General features: G+C 45.3%; 1 protein-coding gene across 1 annotated transcript in view; it reads right to left on the bottom strand.

Annotated features, from left to right (window-relative positions):
- The window catches only part of rfx4 (regulatory factor X, 4), a 126,001-nt gene that overhangs the window by 63,756 nt on the left and 39,593 nt on the right, over positions 1–22,652 (bottom strand). The window contains exons 9-13 of the mRNA XM_068051155.1: positions 20,156–20,256; positions 8,384–8,442; positions 3,958–4,102; positions 3,122–3,216; positions 2,070–2,187 (exon numbers count right to left, since the gene is read on the bottom strand). Of these exons, the coding sequence (XP_067907256.1) occupies positions 2,070–2,187; positions 3,122–3,216; positions 3,958–4,102; positions 8,384–8,442; positions 20,156–20,256 (518 nt within the window). The remainder of the gene's footprint in view (positions 1–2,069; positions 2,188–3,121; positions 3,217–3,957; positions 4,103–8,383; positions 8,443–20,155; positions 20,257–22,652) is intronic.

Below are 22,652 nucleotides of genomic sequence, written 5' to 3'. Positions count from 1 at the left end.
GGGTGGGAGAATGGGTGAGGAAATAGGTGGGGAAATGGGTGCGAGGATGGTTGAGGAAATGGGTGGGGGGATGGGTGGGAGAATGGGTGAGGAAATAGGTGGGGAAATGGGTGCGAGGATGGGTGAGGAAATGGGTGGGGGGATGGGTGGGAGAATGGGTGGGGGAATGGGTGGGGGAATGGGTGGGGGAATGGGTGGGGGAATGGGTGGGGGAATGGGTGGGGGAATGGGTGGGGGAATGGGTGGGGGAATGGGTGGGGGAATGGGTGGGGGAATGGGTGGGGGAATGAGTGGGAAAATGGGTGGGAAAATGGGTGGGAAAATGGGTGGGAAAATGGGTGGGAGTGTGGCTGAGAGAGTGGCCGGAATTTTACGCCACCCCAGCGAGCCAGGTGGTGGCATACAATTGAGCAGGTAGCTCCGGAAGGACTTCCTGACCTGCTCCCACCTCCGCCCCACTTTACCTGGGCTGGGTGGGGGGGGGCGGTGGGAGAGAAATGGGCCGCCCACCCCAGGCCAATCAAGGCCCTTAAGTGGCCACTTAACAGCCACTTAGGGCCTTTGTCTGTCTCCACAGGGATTATATCCGTGGCAAGCGGCCATCCGGGAGACGTGAAAGGCGGCCCAGTGAAAGCTGGCGGCCTCTCAGTGCACCTCGGGTGGGCCCTGACAAACAGGAACAGGGTGCCGAATTGAGGGACACCCCCGCTTCCCCAACCACCCCCAGGACCTGAGAGGCCACCCCCCTTTCCCCCACATGACCACCCTTGCCTCATTGGGGTGCGACCGATCACACCGGTGAGGCAACCCTAACTTACCTGTAGTCCTGGCTCCATGTCCTCAGCTGGACTGCAGTCCCAGCAGTGGCCACCGCTCCTGGTGGCGCTGCTGGGACTAAGAGCTGCCAGTCCAATGATTGGCCGGCAGCTCAATTAGATTAGATTAGAGATACAGCACTGAAACAGGCCCTTCGGCCCACCGAGTCTGTGCCGACCATCAACCACCCATTTATACTAATCCTACACTAATCCCATATACCTACCAAACATCCCCACCTGTCCCTGTATTTCCCTACCACCTACCACCTACCTATACTAGTGACAATTTATAATGGCCAATTTACCTACCAACCTGCAAGTCTTTTGGCTTGTGGGAGGAAACCGGAGCACCCGGAGAAAACCCACGCAGACACAGGGAGAACTTGCAAACTCCGCACAGGCAGTACCCGGAATCGAACCCAGGTCCCTGGAGCTGTGAGGCTGCGGTGCTAACCACTGCGCCACTGTGCATGTGGAAGTCTCATCTCGGAACAATTAAAGCCCGGGGACCCATAAAATGCGGGACGGATCCACGGGCCAGGTGGAAGCAGGTTCGCCACCAACATTTACGTTAGTGGCCAGCTCCTGTCCGTCCGATGTAAAGTCCAGTCCAGTGGGTGGGGAAATGGGTGGGAGATTGGGTGGGAGAATTCACATGAACCTCCTCCCGCCCCTATCAGCATTTCCTTCTATATTCTTTTCTCCCTGTCTAGCTTCCCCTTAAATGCATCTATACTATTCTCCTCAACCACTCCCTGTGGTAGCGAGTTCCACATTCTCACCACTCTCTGGGTACAGAAGCTTCTCCTGAATTCCCTATTGGATTTATTAGTGATTATGTTATATTTTTGTGATCCCTGATTCTGGTCCTCAACACGAGAGGAAACATCTTCCCTGTTGAATGTTTCCATAATCATTAAGACTCTATTAAGACACCTCCTCAGAATTTCCTTACACATTGACATATTTTTAAATTATAAAACATGTTTTTAAATTACATCATTCAGTCCAGTTCATGTAGAGAAACGCAAGATCGAATGCTTTGGGGTGAATTTTAATTGCCTGAAATTAATTAATTTCAAGATTCCACTGGCAACAATCTGCAGTTATGGTGAAATGAGAAGGCAGTTAGGATTGAATTATAACTGTGTCCCACTCTGCTATGCAGTTTATTCTGAGTGAATGGGTGGTTATAATAAGGCTCTGTTAATCAAGACGCGTACACACTAAACTGAACGAGTAGCAGCTTACCAAAACTTGGTGCGCTGTGCAACGTCATGTCCCGAATAACTCTTGTCCCAAAGCAGGACCACATCAACAGGAACTGCCTTGCCACTTTCTTCAGACTCCCAGGCCTCTGTGCTGCAACCTGCAAAATAAAATATTCTGTTAAGTATTGATCAGTCGGAATGGAGGAGGGCCTATAATCAATATAAGCATATAACAAGTGGATCATGCACCCTGGCCGGGAGGCATGAGGCCTGAAATTAGACCTGGGGCCTCATTTGCTTTATTTGAGCATACTTTCAGCACCATTCGTGACTCCACATTAATTACATCCACTTTGCTTGTATAATGGAAGAAACTAGGTCCAATTTCTACCCGCCAAGGTTTGATAACTAGTCTGTGCTGTGCCAGCCAACCTCAATTAGTAGTTGGTGCCACATTTAACCTGAGCCAGGGTTAAAACTGAGAGGCTCCTTGCTCTTGTTCAGTATCCATTAGACACCGTGGGAAAAGCGCCTCAAATGAGGAATAAAAACAGAACTCGGCTTGCCTGGGATTTTACCCCTGTTGAACAGCACGTGAAATTTGTAGAATTACAGAGAATGCACAGCACAGAAACAGGCCATTCGGCCCAACTGCTCCATGCTGGTGATTGTGTACCACTCGAGCCTCCTCCCACTCCTCTTCCTCTCACTCTATCAGCATATCCTTCTATTCCTTTCTCCCTCATGTGCTTATCCAGCTTCCCCTTAAATGCCTCTATGTTATTTACCTCAACCACTCTATGTGGTAGTGAGTTCCACATTCTCACCACTCTCTGGGTAAAGAAGTTTCTCCTAAAATACTAGCACAGAGAGAAACAAGCACAGGGTTGAGATGTTTAATGAGATATTGTATCTTAGTCAGTGCGTTCATGAGAGGAAGCAAGAAAACTTGGCGAGTGAAGCAGCATTTGAACCATTTCCAAACACAATCCTCTATGAGTCTTTAGAAACTCAGGTTTGGACACATTTAGTCAGGAACTTTTATCCATCTGCTCTTGGATTCGTAAGAGAAATCAACTTCTGCTTACCAACCTTGACAACACATCTGTCCACCATGGAATCCAGCCACTCAATGTAGGATTCAGTGGGCGACTGGTCCTCTAAAAGATGATCAAATTCCTGATACACTATCAAGACAAAAAGGGTACAGAATAGACGAGTGAGCTGAGGTGATGACAAAGGCACAGAAACATCAGGGTCAATTACACGGATGGTCAGATCGGAGGGCGATCCAGTCTCACTGCAGACACAAGGGGCAGAAATTCACCTGGGCCGGTCTTCATGTCTGGACTTGGTTACAATGCACAACCCAACAAGCAAGCCCAAGGCCAGCATGAAATTGGGTGTCTGCCCTTTCCAGTGGACTTAAAAGACTTAAAAGATCCCACAGCACAATTTCAAAGAAGAACAATGGAGTTCTCCCCAATGTCCTGGCCAATATTTATCCCTCAACCAACATCACCAAAACAGATTATCTGGTCATTATCGCATTGCTGTTTGTGGGAGCTTGCTGTGCACAAAATGGGCTGCTTCGCTTCTTACATTACAAAAGTGACTACACTTGAAAAAGGACTTCATTGGCTAACATCTCTGTTAAAACAACAGACAATATAACATCACAGAATTATAGAATCATATAGTACAAAGAGGCCATTCACCCATCATGCCTGTGCCAGATCCAAACAAGTTAGACACTTGCATGAAAATACCTAAGCACAGGAAAACCATTTGGAAAACCTTTGAAATATGGCCCTTTGCTGCAATGTGTTTGGAGAAATGATCACATACAACAGCTCCTTGTTTAAAGTAACACTCAGTGCATGGGGAGGGGAACATGATTTTCCATCTTGTGCTTAATTCTTTCTTACATTTCACAATGAGCTTCCTGTGCTCCTCCCGAGAATTCTCCATGGTGTACAGGGTCTGCTTGGTGATGCTGTTCAGATCCACATTTCTCCAGTCCTCTAACATTTGGAAAGTTATATCTGCGCTGTGGATCACTGCTCGCGATGCCTGCAAGGGTCAAATAGCAGGCTTCTTTAGTCAGTGATGATTATTTCTCAGTCTATGATACTCAGAGACTGGAAGGAGTCTTGCACAAAGTAAAGATGATTAATACACTTATTAAAGAAACTACAGTTCAAGAGGCACGGTCACGACAGGCCGAATGGCCTCTTCTGTGCTGTAAATCTTTCTATGTTCCTATGTAAAAATGCTCTGTTAAACAGTGTATGAGCTGTTAGTATACAACCTGACTTAATGTTGTAAAGTGATCAATCTCACAACGGCTTTAGCTTTCAGGGTGATCCACACCCTCCAACAACACTCGCACGTACTATACATCTGCCTTATAGACATTAAATGTCAGTAGATATCAATATTCCCCCATACCAAATAGCCTCCTAATCATTTGCATAAATCCCGAGATAGGCAGACACAATCTGCTCACAGGTCCTGTGCCATGATCGACAACATAAGATAACGACAGTAGACGAAACGTCTCCTCACTGAGGTGTATAAAGACAGTTACACAAACTGCTAATAATGATAACTTTGAATCTAAATGGCCTATTCTACTGAAAAGCCTGGGAAATATATTTTTCTCAGAGTCAGGAACAGAATTGCCTCTTTATAGCAGCTCATTCTTTTAGTAACATTCTGCCCATTCCTTGCCTTCCTTCCCCTACTGAAGACACATAAGAGATGGCTGCTTTGACTCGGGCAATAGATCACTTGTTGTCCTTGAGAAGATGGTGATGAGCCTTGAACTGCTGCAGTCTGTGTGGTGATGGTGCTTCCACATGGTGTTACATAGGGAATTTGATGATGGAATGGGGAGAAATGGTCATTTATCTAATTGCTGTTTATGGGCTCTTGCTGTGTGCAAACTGGTTGTTGCATTTCTCTACATTGGAACAGTGACTACACTTCTGAAGTACTTCACTGGCTCTGAAAAGACTTTGTGACCTCCGAAGGTCTTGTAAGACATTATATAAATTGAAGTCCTTTTTCCCTTTCTTATTTGTCCAAGTCAGGATAGTGTGCGAGTATTATTCCCTCCCTGTTAGGAGCTTCCCCCTTTTTTATTGAGTCTTATCCATGGCCATCCAAGTGGGATTCGGAACTCAGAGAATCACTGCCAGAACTGGGAACCCTACCACTCACCATCACCATCACCAAACCACACATCACCTTCAGGCACCTCCCTAACCTCCCTCTCCCATTTGGAAAGTTTAATCCCACCTGAGAAGTGTCTGAGGATGTTTTGCTACGTTAAAGTTTCCCTACATTACTACTGTAACTACACTTCGCAAAACACTTCACTGGCTATGAAGTAGTCTCTGAGGCCTCGAAGTGCAAGGTCTTTCACCTTTCTCTCTTTGAAGTCACTAAATAAATATCAGCATTTTGGTCTCTTGGCAGACTGTAGATGGAGTTTGAGGGTCTACGAATCTGTTTCAGTTTAATGGAAGTGAAGTTTGTCAAAGACCAACTCCAGCACAAACATCATCCCCTAGATAGTTTACAGTAGACATTTTTCTGTAAAAGAAACCTGTGACCAGGTCTTCAAAATAATAGCTAGGTATATTCTGGGAGGCTGGGCTGAGGGGTTGTTGTTAGGGGAAACCCACCCTGCTGTCACTGATGCAATGTGACTGCAGTTTCCATTATCTACAGGAGGTGATGCAGCAACTCACGAAAGTTACTTCAACCGCACCTCCCAGACCCACAACCTTCAAGAAGGGCAAGAGCAGCAAGTTCTTGGGAAAAACTATCACCTCCAACTCACACACCATTTTGACTTGGACATTTATCATCATCACAGGAGCACCATCACCCCACAGACTGCAGTGGTTCATGAATGCGGAGCCCCACCACTTTCTCAAGACAGCTAGATGTGGCACCCACATCTGAAGAACAAATAAAATAAATACTGAACATTATAAAACAAATATTATTCAATTCAGAATGAAGCTCAGAAGAAGCTCTGGTTTTGAAAAAGACATGGATACATGACACAGAAACAGGCCATTTGGTCCAACCAGTCCATTCTGGCTTTTATGCTCCATGCAAGCCTCCTCCTGTCTTTTCCCATCTAAATCTATCATTGTAACCCTCTATTCCCTTCTTGCTCATATGTTTGTCTAGCTTCACATTAAATGCACCTATACTATTCACTTCAACCACTCCCTGTGGTAGCGAGTTCCACATTCTCACCTCTCTCTGGGTAAAGAAGTTTCTTCTGAATTCCCTACTGGATTTCTTGGTGACTATCCTATATTTATGGCCTCTAGTTTTGCTCTTTCCCACAAGTGGAAACATTCTCTCTGTATTCACTGTCAAAACCTTTCATAATTTTAAAGACCTCTATTAGGTCACCCCTTCTATTTTCAAGAGAAAAGAGACCCAGCCTGCTATCTTTTCCTGATCTGTATACCTTCGCATTTCTGGTATCACACTTGTAAATCTTCTCTGCACCCTTTCCAGTGCCTCTATACCCTTTTTATAATATGGTGACAAGAACTGCATGCAGTACTCTAAACATGGTTTAACCAAGTTCAATACAGGCTTAGCATAACTTCCCTACTTTGCACTTATAACCCCCTAGAAATAAATCCTTGTGCTTGGTTTGCTTTTTTCATGGCCTTGTTAACCTGTAGCAAAACTTTTAGTAATTGGTGTGTTTGTACTCTGAGATCCCCAGGTTCCTCTACCCCACCTGGACTCGCATCTTCCAAACAATTCCCTATTCTTCCTACCAAAATGTCCTACCTCACATTTATCTGTGTTGAACTTCATTTGCCAATTATTTGCCCATTCTACAAGTTTATTAATATCTTACATTTTTCTTGATGAATTCGAGAACAGATAAAATCTCAAGGTGGGACTTCATGATCCAATATACACCACCTGCCTCTAACATTATAGAGAGTCCAAGAGTGATTCACAGAGCCAAATCCAGACAATGAGCAGTGGTGGGAGAACTGATTGAATAGATTGGCACTCTTTTCTCTGAAAATAGATGAAGCGATGACCTGGTAAAGATCTTTAAAATTAGGAAAGACTACGACAGGGTAGATGTAGAGAAGATGGTTCTACTTGTTCGGGAGTCCAAAACTAAGGGCCACAAATATTAGATTGTCACTAATAAATTCAATAGGGAATTCTGGAGAAACTTCTTTACACAGAGAGTGGTGACGATGTGGAACTCACTACCACAGGGAGTAGTTGAGGAGAACAGCATGGATGTATTTTAGGGGAAGCTAGATAAACACATGAGGGAGAAAGGATAGAAGGTTATGCTGATAGGGTGAGATGAAGTAGGGTAGAGGAGGCTCGTGTGGAGCATAAAGGCAAGCATGGACCAGTTGGGTCGAATGGCCTGTTTCTGTGTTGTACAATCTGTGTAAGGGTTATGGGGAGGTGACCAAAGCGGAAGGTTGTGCAGAGGCTTTTGGAGGAGGCAAGAAAGTTAGTAAAGATGGAGGAGTTCCGGGAGAAGATTCTAAAATCTGGAGCCAAACATGGAGCAAAGAAAGGGATGGACGCAAAGGGGGCCAGAGTGAGAAAAGTGGACGGTGTGCAGTACTTACAGCTGGAGCATGTTGCAGAGGTAGGGTGGGGTATGGCCATGGAGGGTAGTGTAGTGGTTGTGTTACTGGAATAATAATGCAGATGCCTGGACCAATAATCCAGAGAACTGGGTTCAAGTCCCATCATGAGTTTGAATTGAATTTTTTAAAATCTGGAAACAGAAAGCTGATGTCAGTTAAAGTGACCATGAAGTTGTCGGATTATCATATAAACCCAACTAATTCACCATTGTCGTTTCGGGAAAGAAACATGCCCTTCTTGGCAGGTCTGACCTGATACTTGACTCCAACCCCACACCAATATGACTGAATCTGAAATGTCTTCTGAAATAACCTTGCAAGACAGCTGCACCACCACCTTCCCAAGGGCAACTAGGGATGAGCAATAAATGCTGGCCTTGCCAGCAACACCCACATCCTGAAAATGAATAAATAATAAACATTAAATAACTTGTAGATGAGAATTAGGATGTGGTGATAGGGGAGAGAACATGGGAGTGGGGGGACGAGTTACTTTTCATTTGGCCAAAATACCCAGACATTCCGCCATAAAATGATTCATCTGAAAATGTCTTAATTACTTATAACAAAAATCTGAAATTAAAACAGGAAATACTGGAAGTAGACAACAGGTCAGCTGGCTGCTGTCAACGGTAAATGTAGCTTCTTGTTGCAAATGGGTTTCAACCGAACGATTTACCTGACAGAGGTGATTTAACGAGGTTTGGCGTCTGAGAACCTGTGAAAATCTTCTTGCCACTGGAAAGGAAACGCAAAGAGACTTCAGATAAATAAATGACAGATACAAGTGCAAAATTTCAATTGTCATTCTCCGCATTCTAGAGTTGCCGTGCATCACAAAATATCTCCTCAGTGGCCTGAGTTAACAATTGTTCAGATGTGGCTTCATACAAATCGTTAATCTGCTTTATTGCACTGCGGGTGAACATGCAGAGCAATTATTATGATCAGAATCATTGTCGATAATTTTCAACTCCACTGCCTGGTAAATCATGTGGTCAATTATCTGCTGCCCATTATAGAACCCGTCCAGTTTTCATTCTATTCATTTCACAGGGCTGAAAATTGGGCAAGTCTCTAAGAGGTGCACAATCCTTTCAGTCCTATTTGTATTACCCCACTTAGTTCAATCAATGTACCACATCTTTGCATGATGATACAAAAATTACGTACGCGCATACTTCCCCACATTATGGGCCCGATTTTAACTCTGCGGAAGTGAATGGGCTTTGAGTGAGTTAAAATCTCGACCATGATCCTAATGATCCTTCAGTATTTCTAACCTCTCTGCCTCAGTGAAAGCCCATCACGCCTTCCTCTTTAACAAACCTTACTGCCCCAGCAACCTTCTGATTCAAAAAAGACTCACTTTACAGACAAATTAGACTTCAAGAGTTTTTCAACACAGTAGGTGTGAGATATTGCTAACAAAATGCTTGTGGCTTCGTTTTTGGAATATTGACCATCTTTTGTCCAAATACTTTTTTTGTAAACCATGGAAATAAACTTTGTTTCAAAAAGACATTAAAAGTAATTCTTAATTTCAAATCTACAGGTGAAAAAAAATTAAAAAAGTGCAAAAGATCTTGAAATATTTTAAAGACTCTCACGGAGAATCTCCTCCTCCACCATCCTGATAGAAGCTTCACCAAAATGCTCCGTTCCAGATGTACATAACATAAGAACATAAGAAATAGGAGCTGGAGTAGGCCATTCAGCCCTTCGAGTCTGCTGTGCCATTCAATAGGATCATGGCTGATCTTCTACCTCAATTCTACCTCCCTCACTCTCTCATATCCCTTAATTCCCGTAGTACCCAAAAATCTATCGACCTCTGTCTTGAATACACTCAATGACTGAGCAACCACAGCTCTCTGGGGTAGAGAATTCCAAAGATTCACAACACTCTGAGTGAAGAAATGTCTCCTCACCTCCGTCCTAAATGGCCGACACCTTATTCTGAGACTGTGATTCCATGTTCTAGACTCCCCAGCCAGGGGAAACACTGGACTGAATTTTCCTGGCCCATTGGCAAAGGGTTGGGAGGCGGGACAGCTGACAAAATGGCAGGGGACAGCGTTGGGAAGGGAGCCCAATGTTTTCCCACTGTGATGCCATATTGCCAAAGGGAGGAAATTTGGCGTGTCGGCAGCCCGCCAGGTGGCCAATTAAGCTACTTAAATGGCTAATTAAGGGCCACTTCCCACCTCCATGGGGATTTTTCCCATCGGGAGGGCCCACTGCCATGTGGGGAGGCCGCCCAGTGAAACTTCCTTTATGGGCACTCCATGAGGGGCCTCCTGGCCAACCTCGCAGTAACGCCAGCGCTGATGCTCCATGACACCTCCCACCCAGGCCCTGGCTGCTAGGCCCTGACTTCCCCAAACCTACCTCAACTCTCTTCGAGGGTGCCCCGCCATTGAGGCGCCTTCTCCTCGGAGCTGCAGCCTCAGCAGTGGCCACCGCTAGTGATGGCGATGCTGAGGCTGCTGAGCTGCCGGTGCTCTGATTGGGCCAGTTGCTCCTGGGGGCGGGCTGCCAGCCCCAGTAGCAGCCTGTTAATTGGCCACTGCTGGCAATCTGCTCCAGGATCTCAGCAGAGAACAGTTACAGAAGGCAATCCCGGGACCTCACTTAGCAGGCACCGAGAAAACCAAGAAACATCTGAAGAGCTCAGACCACTCGAGGTCCAAGGTATGTCCCAGAGAAGACTGGTAATACTTTGACAGTATATTCCCTGCTGTTCAGTAATGCTATAGACAGAAGTCTAACCATGGGTCTACCTGAGGGGTTGATGCAAGGCGTGGAAGAATAGGAGTGTGCAATGACTCAGAGAACGTGAGCTCAAACCTCACTACGGCCGAATGTGATTTGGAAATAAAAAGCAAGTGCCAGTAAAAGTGACCATGCCGCTGTTGGATTGTCATAGTTACCCAACTTTAGGGAAGGAAATTTGCCGTCTTTACCCAGTCTGGCCGATATCGGACTCCAGTCACACACCAACATGGTTGACTCTTAACTGGTTACTCAGTTGTATCACCACTTTTTAGGATGTTCTAGGGTTGGGCAATAAATGCTGCCTTGCCAGTCATATCCAAATCCCAAGAATGAAAGAGGAGTTTGTGCTTGACGGACCGGCCTAGGAGACCAGTGTCTGTGAGTCTCATTGTCAAGTTCTTGCAGCACGCTCTCAATCGGATTCTATTATTTGCAAAAGCAGAACTTTTATTTGTTTTATCTGGCTTATTTTTCATTGGAGAGCTTTACTTTTAGACAACTGACATTTTTTTCCCAGCAGAATAAGAGCAGGGATAAATATGGTGAAAGCGAGTTCATTTTATTTCGTGTTTCCACGTATGTGCTTCATTTGTTTTTCAGGTGAATGTGACTCTTATATGATATAGCATCGAAAGGAACCATTCAACTCATTCTGCCTCTTTGAACGAGCTATCCAATTAATCTCACGCCTCTGCTCCTTTCCCGTATCTCTGCAAATTTTTCCTTTTCAAGTATTCATCCAGTTCCCTTTTGTATTGAATCTGCTTCCACCGCCCTTTCAGGCAGTGGATTCCAGATCACAACAACTCACTGTGTAAAAAATATAATATATATATTTTTAAAAATCATGCCCTTCCACACGTTGGGTCTCCTGGTTTCCTGTTACAATTGCTTTCCTGGTGAGGGAATGGGGAATAAGCTGATGAGCTGGATGTGATATAAAGGCCCTCGGACCTGTCCCTGTGTCAGTGCTGAGACTTCCTCAGCTGTGGGATCATTGCTTTTCAAGACAGAGCCCACAGCCTTGTTGGATCGATAGGCCTGCCTCTGCCGTGAGTACTGACTGCCTGTGGCTGTCCGACTCTACTGATAGCACTGCTGAAGGCATCTTCTACCGAGTCCAATTAAGTGTCACCATTTCTCCCTGACGCCGATAACAGTCTCCAAGTGGTTCTTGAAGTCTGGCCTGCAAAGTCCCCGTAGAAGCAAAGGGAATGTTCAGGAGAGACGTTTCTTTTGCGTCTGTGGCCTGTGTAACTGTGGTCACTGGTGTTGCCACGTGTTCCATTGTAGACAAACTGTCCTCCAAGATATCACTCGTGTTCCGTGTGAGGAGACTAGTGAGTCATCACTCTCACAAAATCTCTGTCTCTATGCTGCTGACTATTATAAGTGAAAATACGATGTGGTGCTGGGTGCACTAATGAGCTTTGCACTTCATATCCGAGGAAAGGAAACCTCTCTCTTTCTGCTGTGAAGAGATCAGATTGTGAGTTAATTAGCACACTTGTGGCCATTATTACATGCATTATTGTGCACAATCACTGTTTGTGTAGATACATTTGTGCAATTGTAGAATGCCTGATCAATATGGTACATACCACATGTTCTGCCCTCTCCTCCAAGCTCTTCCAAACTTTCACGATTGCCTCCCAAATGGAACTTTGCTTTCTTCTATTGTGTATTAGTTTTGCCTTTAAACATAAGAGCAGTGCAATTGAGACAGGGTGAATTGGCCAATGTAATTTGGGTTCCTTCAGTAGGTTTTCTCTCCCATATCCCTGCTCTTAGCACTTCTAGTATTTTACTTGCCTGCCAGTATAGCTTTACTTGCATGTCTTTTACAGGTGGTGTTTCATGCATGCCCTGTGCTGTAATTTTACTGTCATATTTAGCCATTGCCTCAATGACAGAGAGGACTTGTGTTTATATAGCACCTGATCACATCGCTTAGAAATAGCCCAAGACACGGAGATTGTTAAAGTGTGCAGTCGTGTGGGTGAACACAGCGTTCACACTCCGTACAGCGACATCCCATAATCAGCAAATTAATGAATAGCCAGCTAATCCATGTTTGCTTGCGGAGTGAATGTCGAGCAGGACACCGAGGTCACAGCCTGCTTCCACAGTGCCTCACCAGAGCAAGAGGAGCTGAATTGGGTATGGGTCTGAAGGACAGCACTTCTAACAATGCTGCTCTCCATCAGTACTGCAGCGGAGTATCAGAGCCTGGATTATGTGCTCAAATGGAAGATTGAAGTGAGGGTGCTACCAGGCTCTGCCCTGATACAACACTTCCTTAAGGTGTGTCATTGTTACTCTCACTTCCCACCAGGCTCTTTAAGTTCTTGAGGCAGAATTCCTTGTCTCCCAAAAATATCATCCTGATCATTCCATTATAGCATTGGCTACCATGGTCATTGTAACAAGAAGGCTTTTGTTGTCTTTAAGCCATTCACATCACATAGCTGTACTTCGGGAGAGGCACGTTGGTTAAGTCGCTGATTGGCTGCTTGAAAGGTGATATGCTGATTCCGTCCCAATCTTTGCTTAACCACAGAGTTCATTGACAAACGACTGATGTGTTTACCAAGCCAAAACTGTACAAACTGTACAGTTACAAAAATAAGTTACACATTAAATAGAATCTACCTCACAGCAACAGGCCATTGGCCCAATTGGTCTGCGCTGGGTTTATGCTCCAGAATCTCCTCTCACCCTATCAGCATATCCTTTCTGTTCCATTCTCCCTCCTTCTATACTATTCACCTCAACCACTCCTTGTGATAGCAGGTTCCACATTCGAACCACTTTCTGTGGAAGGAAGTTTTTCCTGAATTCTTTATTGGATTGAGTGTAATGCTGTATGAAATAGTTCCTAGTGGAATGTAATGTGTGTGTTAGGTGCTTGTAACTGATAGGAGATTGGTAAATATTTCTCTGTATCTGGAGTTTTTGAAGCTTCTTCCTGTGAGGATTGTATAGCTTTTTGGGCAAGTATAGCATTTCTTTCCCTGTGTCCAGTGATTGCAGATATCTAATACTCATACTGACAGAATGTAGTGGACAGATCCTCGGTCAAAACCACCCCCCCCCCCCCCCCTCCAAAATGGACTTGCTTAATTTTGCACATTGATTGACACAAGTGATGCAGTCACATCGACGACACCATCTTGCATAAAAAGGGATGACATTGGGACTCAGAGCCCTGGGTCTCCATTGCCAAGGGATCTCAGGCCAGTGTCGATTTATATTTCTTATTCAGTGAGCTTGAAGGTTCGGAAAGACATATAAAAATGAACTATTCCCCCTTGGGCATTCCCTTGAGGCCTATCTTCCATGTGCCTTTGCCTGTCCTAGTGCTCCTACACACAGTGCTGCTGCATGGCTGATGGAAGGCTGCTGACTTTCAGTGGGAGAGACTGGAGATGTCCTTGGAGGGAAACCTCAAGCAGCTCTTGGCCTTGCAGGCCGGACTTTGGATGGTACCATCTCGGCATGAGTGACAGCAGCCTGGGCTGGCTGACTGAGAGACAGCAGCAAGGGGCCTGGTGCAGTGGCAGTGCTGGGATGATGAATGCTGTTTTCCTGACGGAGGACAGCAGGTTCATGCTCCATGGAGCCACTGCTACCCGCCGCCGCCCCCCCCCCACCCCGGGGCAGAGCCTCAGCAATTCCAGTAATCTGTTGGAGGACAGATTGCTGGACTGCTGTGACAGCCTACAAGTCCCTTTGCACAGTGTAATCCACAGCCATGATGACAGCAGTCTGAACTTCCCCTGCAGCACTCAGACATTGGGTAGCTTCTGCTTGTGCAGCACCGGAAGCTGAGACATCGGCCACCAGATGCTGCATCGCGGTTGAGTCCACAAGTGTTCTCATGGAGTTGGCCACCATTTCCATGCTGGAAAGTTGGGATTCAAGCTCTGCGCAAAGCTAAGTTAGTGCCAGACTCCTCCATGCTCCTTGACATTGACTGCAGGCTTTCTGCCGATACACCAAGCACTTCATTGTGCAAACCCATCAGCATTCTTCTGTAGGCTGCCACATCAAAGTCCTCATCTGAGCCCCTGCAGCACAGCTCATGTGCTACCTTGCCCTCTGGTGAGCTGGCACCTGCGCTGTAATTGTCACCTGCCCTGGCTGCAGTGCACTCCCGCCTGGTGTCTCACCACGTGCAGATCCTGCCTTTATGCCATCCTGTAAATTATACGCGGTGTCGGTATCTGAGCTGATGGCTGTGAGTGTGAAAATGAGTGGCGGTGTTTCTTCATCACCACTCTCTCCTCGCTGTTCCTCCTGCACAGGTGACAACTGTTGCGTATCTGAAAGGAGAAAGGCACAAGGGTAAGATCGTGGTGCAGGAAGTGGGGAAAGGTAAGAGGTGCTTGCTTCCACCATCTGCAGCTTGATAAATCAGAAGAGAATGGGGGTTGTGGGGGAAGTGGGATGTGAGGAGGAAGATTAGGTTTGAGGATACTGTCATCTTCAATAGTTTCAGCCTCGCCCCTGACCGCTGCCCAATAACGGTCAGCACCATCTCCTCCATGGAGGCTAGGACATGCAAGCGCACCCCTCCCCCTCAATTTAGTACCTGCTGCCTCCAGTTATGCACCATCTTGTGCTTGAAGAGAAAGGTAAGTGTGTCAGTGAGTGTCATGCATGTGTTCGGGCGATGTGGCTGTCATGGTTGAATAACTGGCAACGTGCGTGCAACCTGTGAGGATGTGGGTGTGAGGTTTCCAGCAGCAGTAGGTGTGTGAGGGTGAGGAATATTAGGTTTGAGTCCTGATTGATAGAGGTTGTTGGTGGGTGAGTTGATGGGGGTGTGGTGAACTGAGCAGTTGCTGAGGCTAGTGGTGCAGTTGGTGGAATGTGGCATTTGAAGATGCATACTCTGACCTTGACCACTCATGTGAGGTCATTTAACTTCTTGTGCCACTGCATCCAGGAACTCGGAGCTTGACTCCTGGCATTGATCGCAACAGCTATCTGCTAACACTGCCTTCCGACCATGTGTATGTAGGGCCTCCTGTCCCCTGCGGATTTAGGGCATCTCTCCTCCTCCACCAAGGCCTCCAGTGCAGCATCCAACAATCTTGGAGCCTCCTCTCTCCCATGTCGTGCCATTCTTTGATGTTTCCCAGGTCAAAGCCCACTTTCTTCATGGCCGCCAGCATCTGCTCCAGCCACAATGTACCTTCCCTTTAAGAGGTGCCAACCACTCACAATTCCATCCCCCCCAACCCACTGATGTGTCCAGCCAATCAACAGGCGTGGTTTGCACCAGCTGGATACTGAAATCATGGAAATGAATAGGCAGCACCAAGTTGCGACCTGCATCACAACCAATGGGCATGAATTAGTAGTGCATCACAATCCCTGCACCTATTTTCAGAGGCTGTTGAAATTAACCACCCCTGAGATTTATCAGAACAAGTGTGAGATATCTGCAATCAAGGAAGACAGGGAAAGGAGTGTTATACTTGCCAATACAATCCACACAGTAAGCAGCTTCCAAATGCCCCCCGACATAGACGATATTAAAATACATTTACCAATCACAAAAGGTTATTTCGAAGCACCTAACACACACATTAAATTCTGCCAGGAACTGTTTTACATAGAATTACACAGAATCTGCAGGACAAAAATGAGCTTTTTGGTCCTACTGGTCTACGTTGGTGTTTTATTCCGCACGGGTTTCCTCCCACTCTAATTACCTCTCCCTGCCCTGCCCCTGCATCCCTCCATTCCCTTCATCCTCACATCTGCATCAATGCCATCTACTTTAACCACTCCGTGTGGCACCTAGTTCCACATTCTCATCACTCTCTGTGTAAAGGTATCCAAGCGAGAGACAGTCGCCAGGGAGAGAGATGGTGAGGGAACGGAGTTTGTGATGGCAACCAAAGACAGTGGCTTTGGTCTTCCCAAGGTTTAATGGAGCAAATTACGTCTCATCCAAGACTGGATATCAGCCAAGCATTACGACAGCACAGAGATAGTGGAGGGATCGAACTGGGTGTTGTCCGTGTCCGTGTGGAGTCAGACCTCCCTCTCTATGGACAAAGTCATCAAGGGCAGAATGTAGATGAGAAACAGGAGAGTTGCTAACGATTAAATCATTGGGGGATTCCAGAGGGAATGGTATGGGGCAGGAAGAGAAACCATTGCTGGAGATGCTCTAGCGATGATTGAATATTGGTGAGAGCAGCCCCACTCACCTGGACAGTGGAGGAGAGGCAGTTCGTAACTTTTTTAATAGTAGTAGCCTCATACATCTGCCTATTCTCCCCCAACTAATTTTCAAGGAAATTAGAGAGGCGCAAGAATTATAGAGTAGTTATAATGGAGGACTTTAATTATTCTAATCTAGACTGGGATAGTAATAGTGTAAAGGGCAGAGAGAGGGGGAGGAATTTATAAAGTGTGATTAGAAGAATTTTCCAGGTCAATATGTTTCTGGCTCATCGAGGAAGGAGGCATTGCTGGATTTGGTTCTGAGGAATGAGGTGGGTCAAGTGGATAAAATGTCATTAGGGGACAGTGATCATAGTATCATAAGGTTTAGGTTAGCTATGGAAAAGGACAAGGAGAAATCCAAAGCAAAAATAATTAATTGTGGGAGGGCAAATTCCAATGGGATGAGAACAGATCCGGTCAAGGTAAATTGGAATCAAAGATGAGCAAGGAAAAGTGTAATGGAGCAATAGGCTGCCTTTCAGGAAGAGATAGTTTGGGTACAGTCGAGGTATATGCCTACGAGGGGGAAAGGTAGGGCAAACAAATCCCAAGCTCCCTAGATAACAAAAGAGATAGAGAGTAAGATGAAGTAGAGAAAGGGTGTATATGGCAGATGTCAGGTTGATAATACAATGGAGAACCAGGCTGAATGTAGAAAGTTCAGAGCAGAAGTGGAAAAAAAAATAACAGAAGCAAAGCGAGAGTACAAGAAAAGACTGGCAACTAACATAAAAGGTAATCCAAAAGTCTTCTATAGGCATATAAATAATAAAAGGAGGAGTGGGGCCAATTAGGGACCAAAAAGAAGATATACGCATGGAGGCAAAGGACATGGCTGAGGTACTAAAAGGGTACTTTGCATCTGTCCTTACCAAGGAGGAAGGTGCTGCCCAAATCATAGCGAAAGAGGAGGTAGCTGAAACAGTGGTTGGGCTAAAAAATGATAAAGAGGAGGTAGTAGAAAGGCTGGCTGTGCTCAAAGTTGATAAGTCACTAGGACCGGATGAGATGCATCCAAGGATACTGAGGGAAGTAAGGGTGGAAATTGGGGAGGCACTGGCCATAATCTTCCAAACCTCCTTAGATGCAGGGGTGGTGCCAGAGAGCTAGAGAATTGCAAATGTTACACCCTCGTTCAAAAAAAGGGTCTAAGGATAAGCATAGCAACTACAGGCCAGTCAGTTTAACCTCAGTGGTGGGAAAACTTTTAGAAACAGTAAGTTGAGACAAAATTAAAAGCCACTTGGACAAATGTGGATTAATTAAGGAAAGCCAGCATGGATTTGTTAAGGGCGAATTGTATTTAACTAACTTAATTGAGGATGAGGTAAGAGAGAGGGTTGATGAGGGGAATGCAGTTTATTTGATGTACATAGACTTCCAAAAGGTATTTGATAAAGTGCCACATAAAAGGCGTATCAGCAAAGTTAAAGCCCATGGAATAAAAAGGGGCAGTGGCAGCATAGGTACGAGGTTGGCGGAGTGACAGGAAGCAGAGAGTAGCGGTGAACAGTTGTTTTTCGGAAGGGGGTTGGTGTCAGGACCGCGGCTTTTCTTGATCTATATTAATGGCCTAGACTAGGGTGTACAGGGCACAATTTCAAAATTTGCAGATGACACAAAACGTGGAAGTACTGTGGGGAGGATGGTGATAAACTTTCAAGAGGCCATAGACAGGCTGGTGGAATGTGTGGACACGTGACAGATGAAATTTAATGCAGAAAAGTGTGAAGTGATCGATTTTGGTACGAAGAACAAGGAGAGGCAATATAAATTAAAGGATACTATTCTAAAGGGGGTGCAGGAGCAGAGGGACCTGGGGGCATATGTGCACAAATCACTGACGGAGGCAGGGCAGGTTGGGAAAGCGATTAATAAAGCATACGGGATCCTGGGCTTTATAAATAGGGGCATAGATGACAAAAGCAAGGAAGTTATGATGAACATTTATAAAACACTTGTTTGGCCTCAACCGGACTATTGTGGCCAATTCTGGGCACCGCACTTTCGGAAGGTTGTGAAGGCTTTAGAGAGGGTGCAGAAACGATTCATGAAAATGGTTCCAGGGATGAGGAATTTCAGTTACATGGATAGATTAGAGAAGCTGGGTCTAATCTCCTTGGAGAAGAGAAGTTTAAAAAGGAGATTTGATAGAGGTGTTCAAAATTGTAAGGGGTCTGGAGAAAAAAGATAGGGAGAAACTGTTCCCATTGGCAGAAGTGCCGAGAACTAGGGGACACAGATTTATAGTGATTGGCAAAAGAACCAGAGGCAACAGGAGGAAAAACTCCTTTACGCAGTGAGTGGTTAGGATCCGGAATGCACAGTTGAGAGTGTGGTGGAGGCAGATTCAATTCAGGCCTTCAAAAGAGAATTGGATAATTATCTAAAGAAAAACAATTTGCAGGACTGTGGGGAAAAGGCAAGGGAGTGGGACTAGGTGAGTTGCTCTTGCAGAGAGTTGGCATAGACACGACAGGCCGAATGGTCTTCTGTGCTATAACCATTCTATGAACATTAAAATTGAATCAGCTGGTGAAAGAGGCTCTGTCCATGGTACTTAAGAAAAGAAAGACTTGCATTTATATAGCGTCTTTCACGCCCAAAGGGCTTTTCAGCCAGTGAACTACTTTTGAAGAGTAGTCACTGTTGCAGTGTAGGAAACACGGCAGCCAATTTGCGCACAGCAAGCTCCCACAGACAGCAATGTGATAATGACCAGGTAATCTGTTTTTGTGATGTTGATTGTGGGATAAATATTGGCCAGGACACTGGGGATAACTCTCCTACTCTCGTTTGAAATAGTGCCATGGGATCATTTACACCCACCTGAGAGGGTAGAGGTGGCCTCGGTTTAACTTCTCATCCGTAAAATAGTACCTCTGACAGTGCAGCACTCCCTCAGTACTGCACCGGGAGTGTCAGCCTTGAATTTTGCGCTTAAGTCCTGGAGTGGGACTTGAAACCAGAACATTCTGACTTAAGTGGTGAGAGTGCCACAGCGGACAACTGTCGAGCTCCTTTGTCAATGGGCAGAGAGGAACATACAGCCAGCAGTATAACTCAAGTCTGCCATTTGCACATGTATCAGAGACTGGACAGTAACAGGGAATTCATGATTTTTCTTATTGGAGATTATTTTGATAATCCTTAAGTTAAAAGATCCTTTGTTTGTTCCCACACAATGAGATGGATAGCTCAAAGTGCAAGAGTGTGTATAACTTTCTGAATGTGTGAATGAATATTGTGTACCTCTTGGCATTCAATATGATATAAAATCACAGGGACTTGGGTTTGTTTGAGACAGATTGCACAGTAACTAAGTACAGTAACAAAGGTGTTACGTAGGTGTGTCACATGGGCGTTATTTTGCAGGCGTGTTGCACACACATGTCCTGGACGATATTTACGCTGATCCACAACTTACATTCGAACTTGATGTTTCTTAAACTTTCAGGAAGTTCATGAAGTGCAACTTTTAGCCACTCGTCCAGCTGTTTGGCGAATTTGCGAATCACCTGTGTCAGACTGAAATGAGAGATAAGGGGAATGAATGAATCAAGTCCTGCAGAATATTCTCACAACAGCATTTATATAGCACCTTTAACATACTGAAACATTTCTCCATATGTCATGCTCCAGATGTCACACTTTGATCTTTTTTGCAAAAGAGGAAGCAAGTCAGTCATTGAAATGAAAGGTCACATACAGAGCCAACTTTCAGGAACTGGTAATCGTGTGTCAATCTAACCACTTCCATCATCCACCAATATTGGAAATTCAGGCATTTAGTGAGTTGTTAACCTCCCTTTTCTCTCTACAGATGCTGACTGACCTACAGTGTATTTCTGGCATTTCCTACTCTCTTCACTGCATCAACACACTGGATCACACCGTGGCACGGGGCAGATTTGCATTTGTGATTTCTCATGTGGTGAGTTCCTAATCTCGGCCGTTTGCCAGTAAATTGGTTTAGTGGTGGTGAGGCGTTTCCAAACAGGAGGGGGAAATCAGATGCTGGTGGCTGGAAGATCATAAATGGTTAAGTAGCTTATCCGAGTGACCTTTTGACTTGGCAATAGTATATACAGATCTAAAATGGGGAAGAAAAATACCACTGTGGGAGTGTCAACTGTGGCTCAGTTCCTGAGTCAGAATATCGTGGATTCAAGCCCCACTCCAGAGACTTGAGCACAAAAGCCAAGCGGACACTCCCAGTGCAGTATCGAGGGAGTGCTGCACTGTCAGAGGGGCAACATCAACAACTTATATTTATATAACACCTTTAATGTAATAAAGCATTTCAAGGCTCTTCACAGGAACATTAGAAAACAAAGTGTGACACCAAACCACATTAAGGAGATATTCGGTCAGATGACCAAAAGCTTGATCAAAGAGGAGTGCCTTAAAGAAGGAAAGTGAGATGGAGAGACAGAGAGGTTTAGGGAGGGAATTCCAGAGCTTAGGGCCCAGGCAACTGGTGCGGCCACTGATGGTGGAGCGATTAAAATCAGGGATGCTCAAGAGACCAGAATTAGAGGAGCGCAGATATCTTGGAGGATTGTGGGGCTGGAGGAGATTTCTGAGATAGGGAGGGGCGAGGCCATGGAGGGATTTGAAAAGAATAAGAACTTTAAAATCAAGACGTTGCTTGACCAGGAGCCAGTGTAGGTCAACGAGCACAGGGGTGTTTAGTGAACAGGACTTAGTGTGAGTTAAGACACAGGCAGCATAGGTTTGGATGACCTCAAAGTTTACAGAGGGTTGAATATGAGAGACCAGCCAGCAATGCTTTGGAATAGTCAAGTCTAGTGGAATTTGATGTCAAGCCTGGGAGGCTGGCAAGAGAGCAGGAAGGTTGAGAAGTACTGAAGAGTTATGGTAGGGAATTGGGAGGGCACAGTACCCGAGAGTGGAGAAGTGAAAGAAGGCATGACAATATAAAAGTGTCTTGGAGGGGTAAAGAGAAAAGAAGTTAGAAAGAAAGAGCAGAAGTGGAAACAGAGCATTGGCCTTGGGTCTGGAGCAGCCAAAATATGCAGGCGAATGGACTCAGGGAAAACACAAGCTCCATAGGTCTGGTTACATAAAAATTAGTATACATAAAAAACTGAAAGTAAACAGGAAATGGGAAACAGATAGGAGATAATAGGAAGGAGTCCATAGTTAATGGCAGAGGTTCCATAGTGAGATAACGATGACTGAGGTAGGGCGGAAATCGGGATGAAGCATCAATGAGCTGTCGTCCAAGTTCAGAGACAGGTGTAGTGAATGAAATCCAGAAGCTATTAGAGGGTAGAGTATCACAGAACACAAGAACACAAGAACACAAGAAATAGGAGCAGGAGTGGACCATGTGGCCCATCGGGCCTGCTCCACCATTCAATATGATCATGGCTGATCTTGGGCTTCAACTCCACTTTCCCACCTGCTCCCCATATCCCTTGATTCCCTGAGAGACCAAAAAAAAAAAAAATCGGTCTATCCCAGCCTTAAAGGTGTTCAATGGTGGAGCATCCACAACTCTCTGGGGTAGAGATTTCCAAAGATTCAGAACCCTGAGTGAAGTAACTTCTCCTCCTCCCAGTCCTAAATTATTGGTGGTTTGAACATTAACAATTTGAAATACACAGATGACAGTGCATTGATTGCAGAGTCAGAGAAGGCCCAAGAGGAAATTGTGAACAAAATGAATGCAAGGTGTTACGACCAGGCGAGAAAGGTGTCTGGGGGTTCCTCTCAGCCTTCACCTGGTCTTATTGTAACAGGATTTAATTTTTAAACACACTGTTATTAGCTCCCCCTTGGTGAATCCTTGTTCACCGCTTTCCAATTATAAGGCAAAGAAACCAGCACAAACAGGCTTTCTTAGGTTTAAAGAAGAAAGATTGAAATTTATTAAACTTAAACTCTAATTCCATTGA

Source organism: Heterodontus francisci, chromosome 18, assembly GCF_036365525.1.
Source record: "Heterodontus francisci isolate sHetFra1 chromosome 18, sHetFra1.hap1, whole genome shotgun sequence".
NCBI lineage: Eukaryota > Metazoa > Chordata > Chondrichthyes > Heterodontiformes > Heterodontidae > Heterodontus > Heterodontus francisci.
This window is presented reverse-complemented; position numbering and strand designations above follow the sequence as displayed.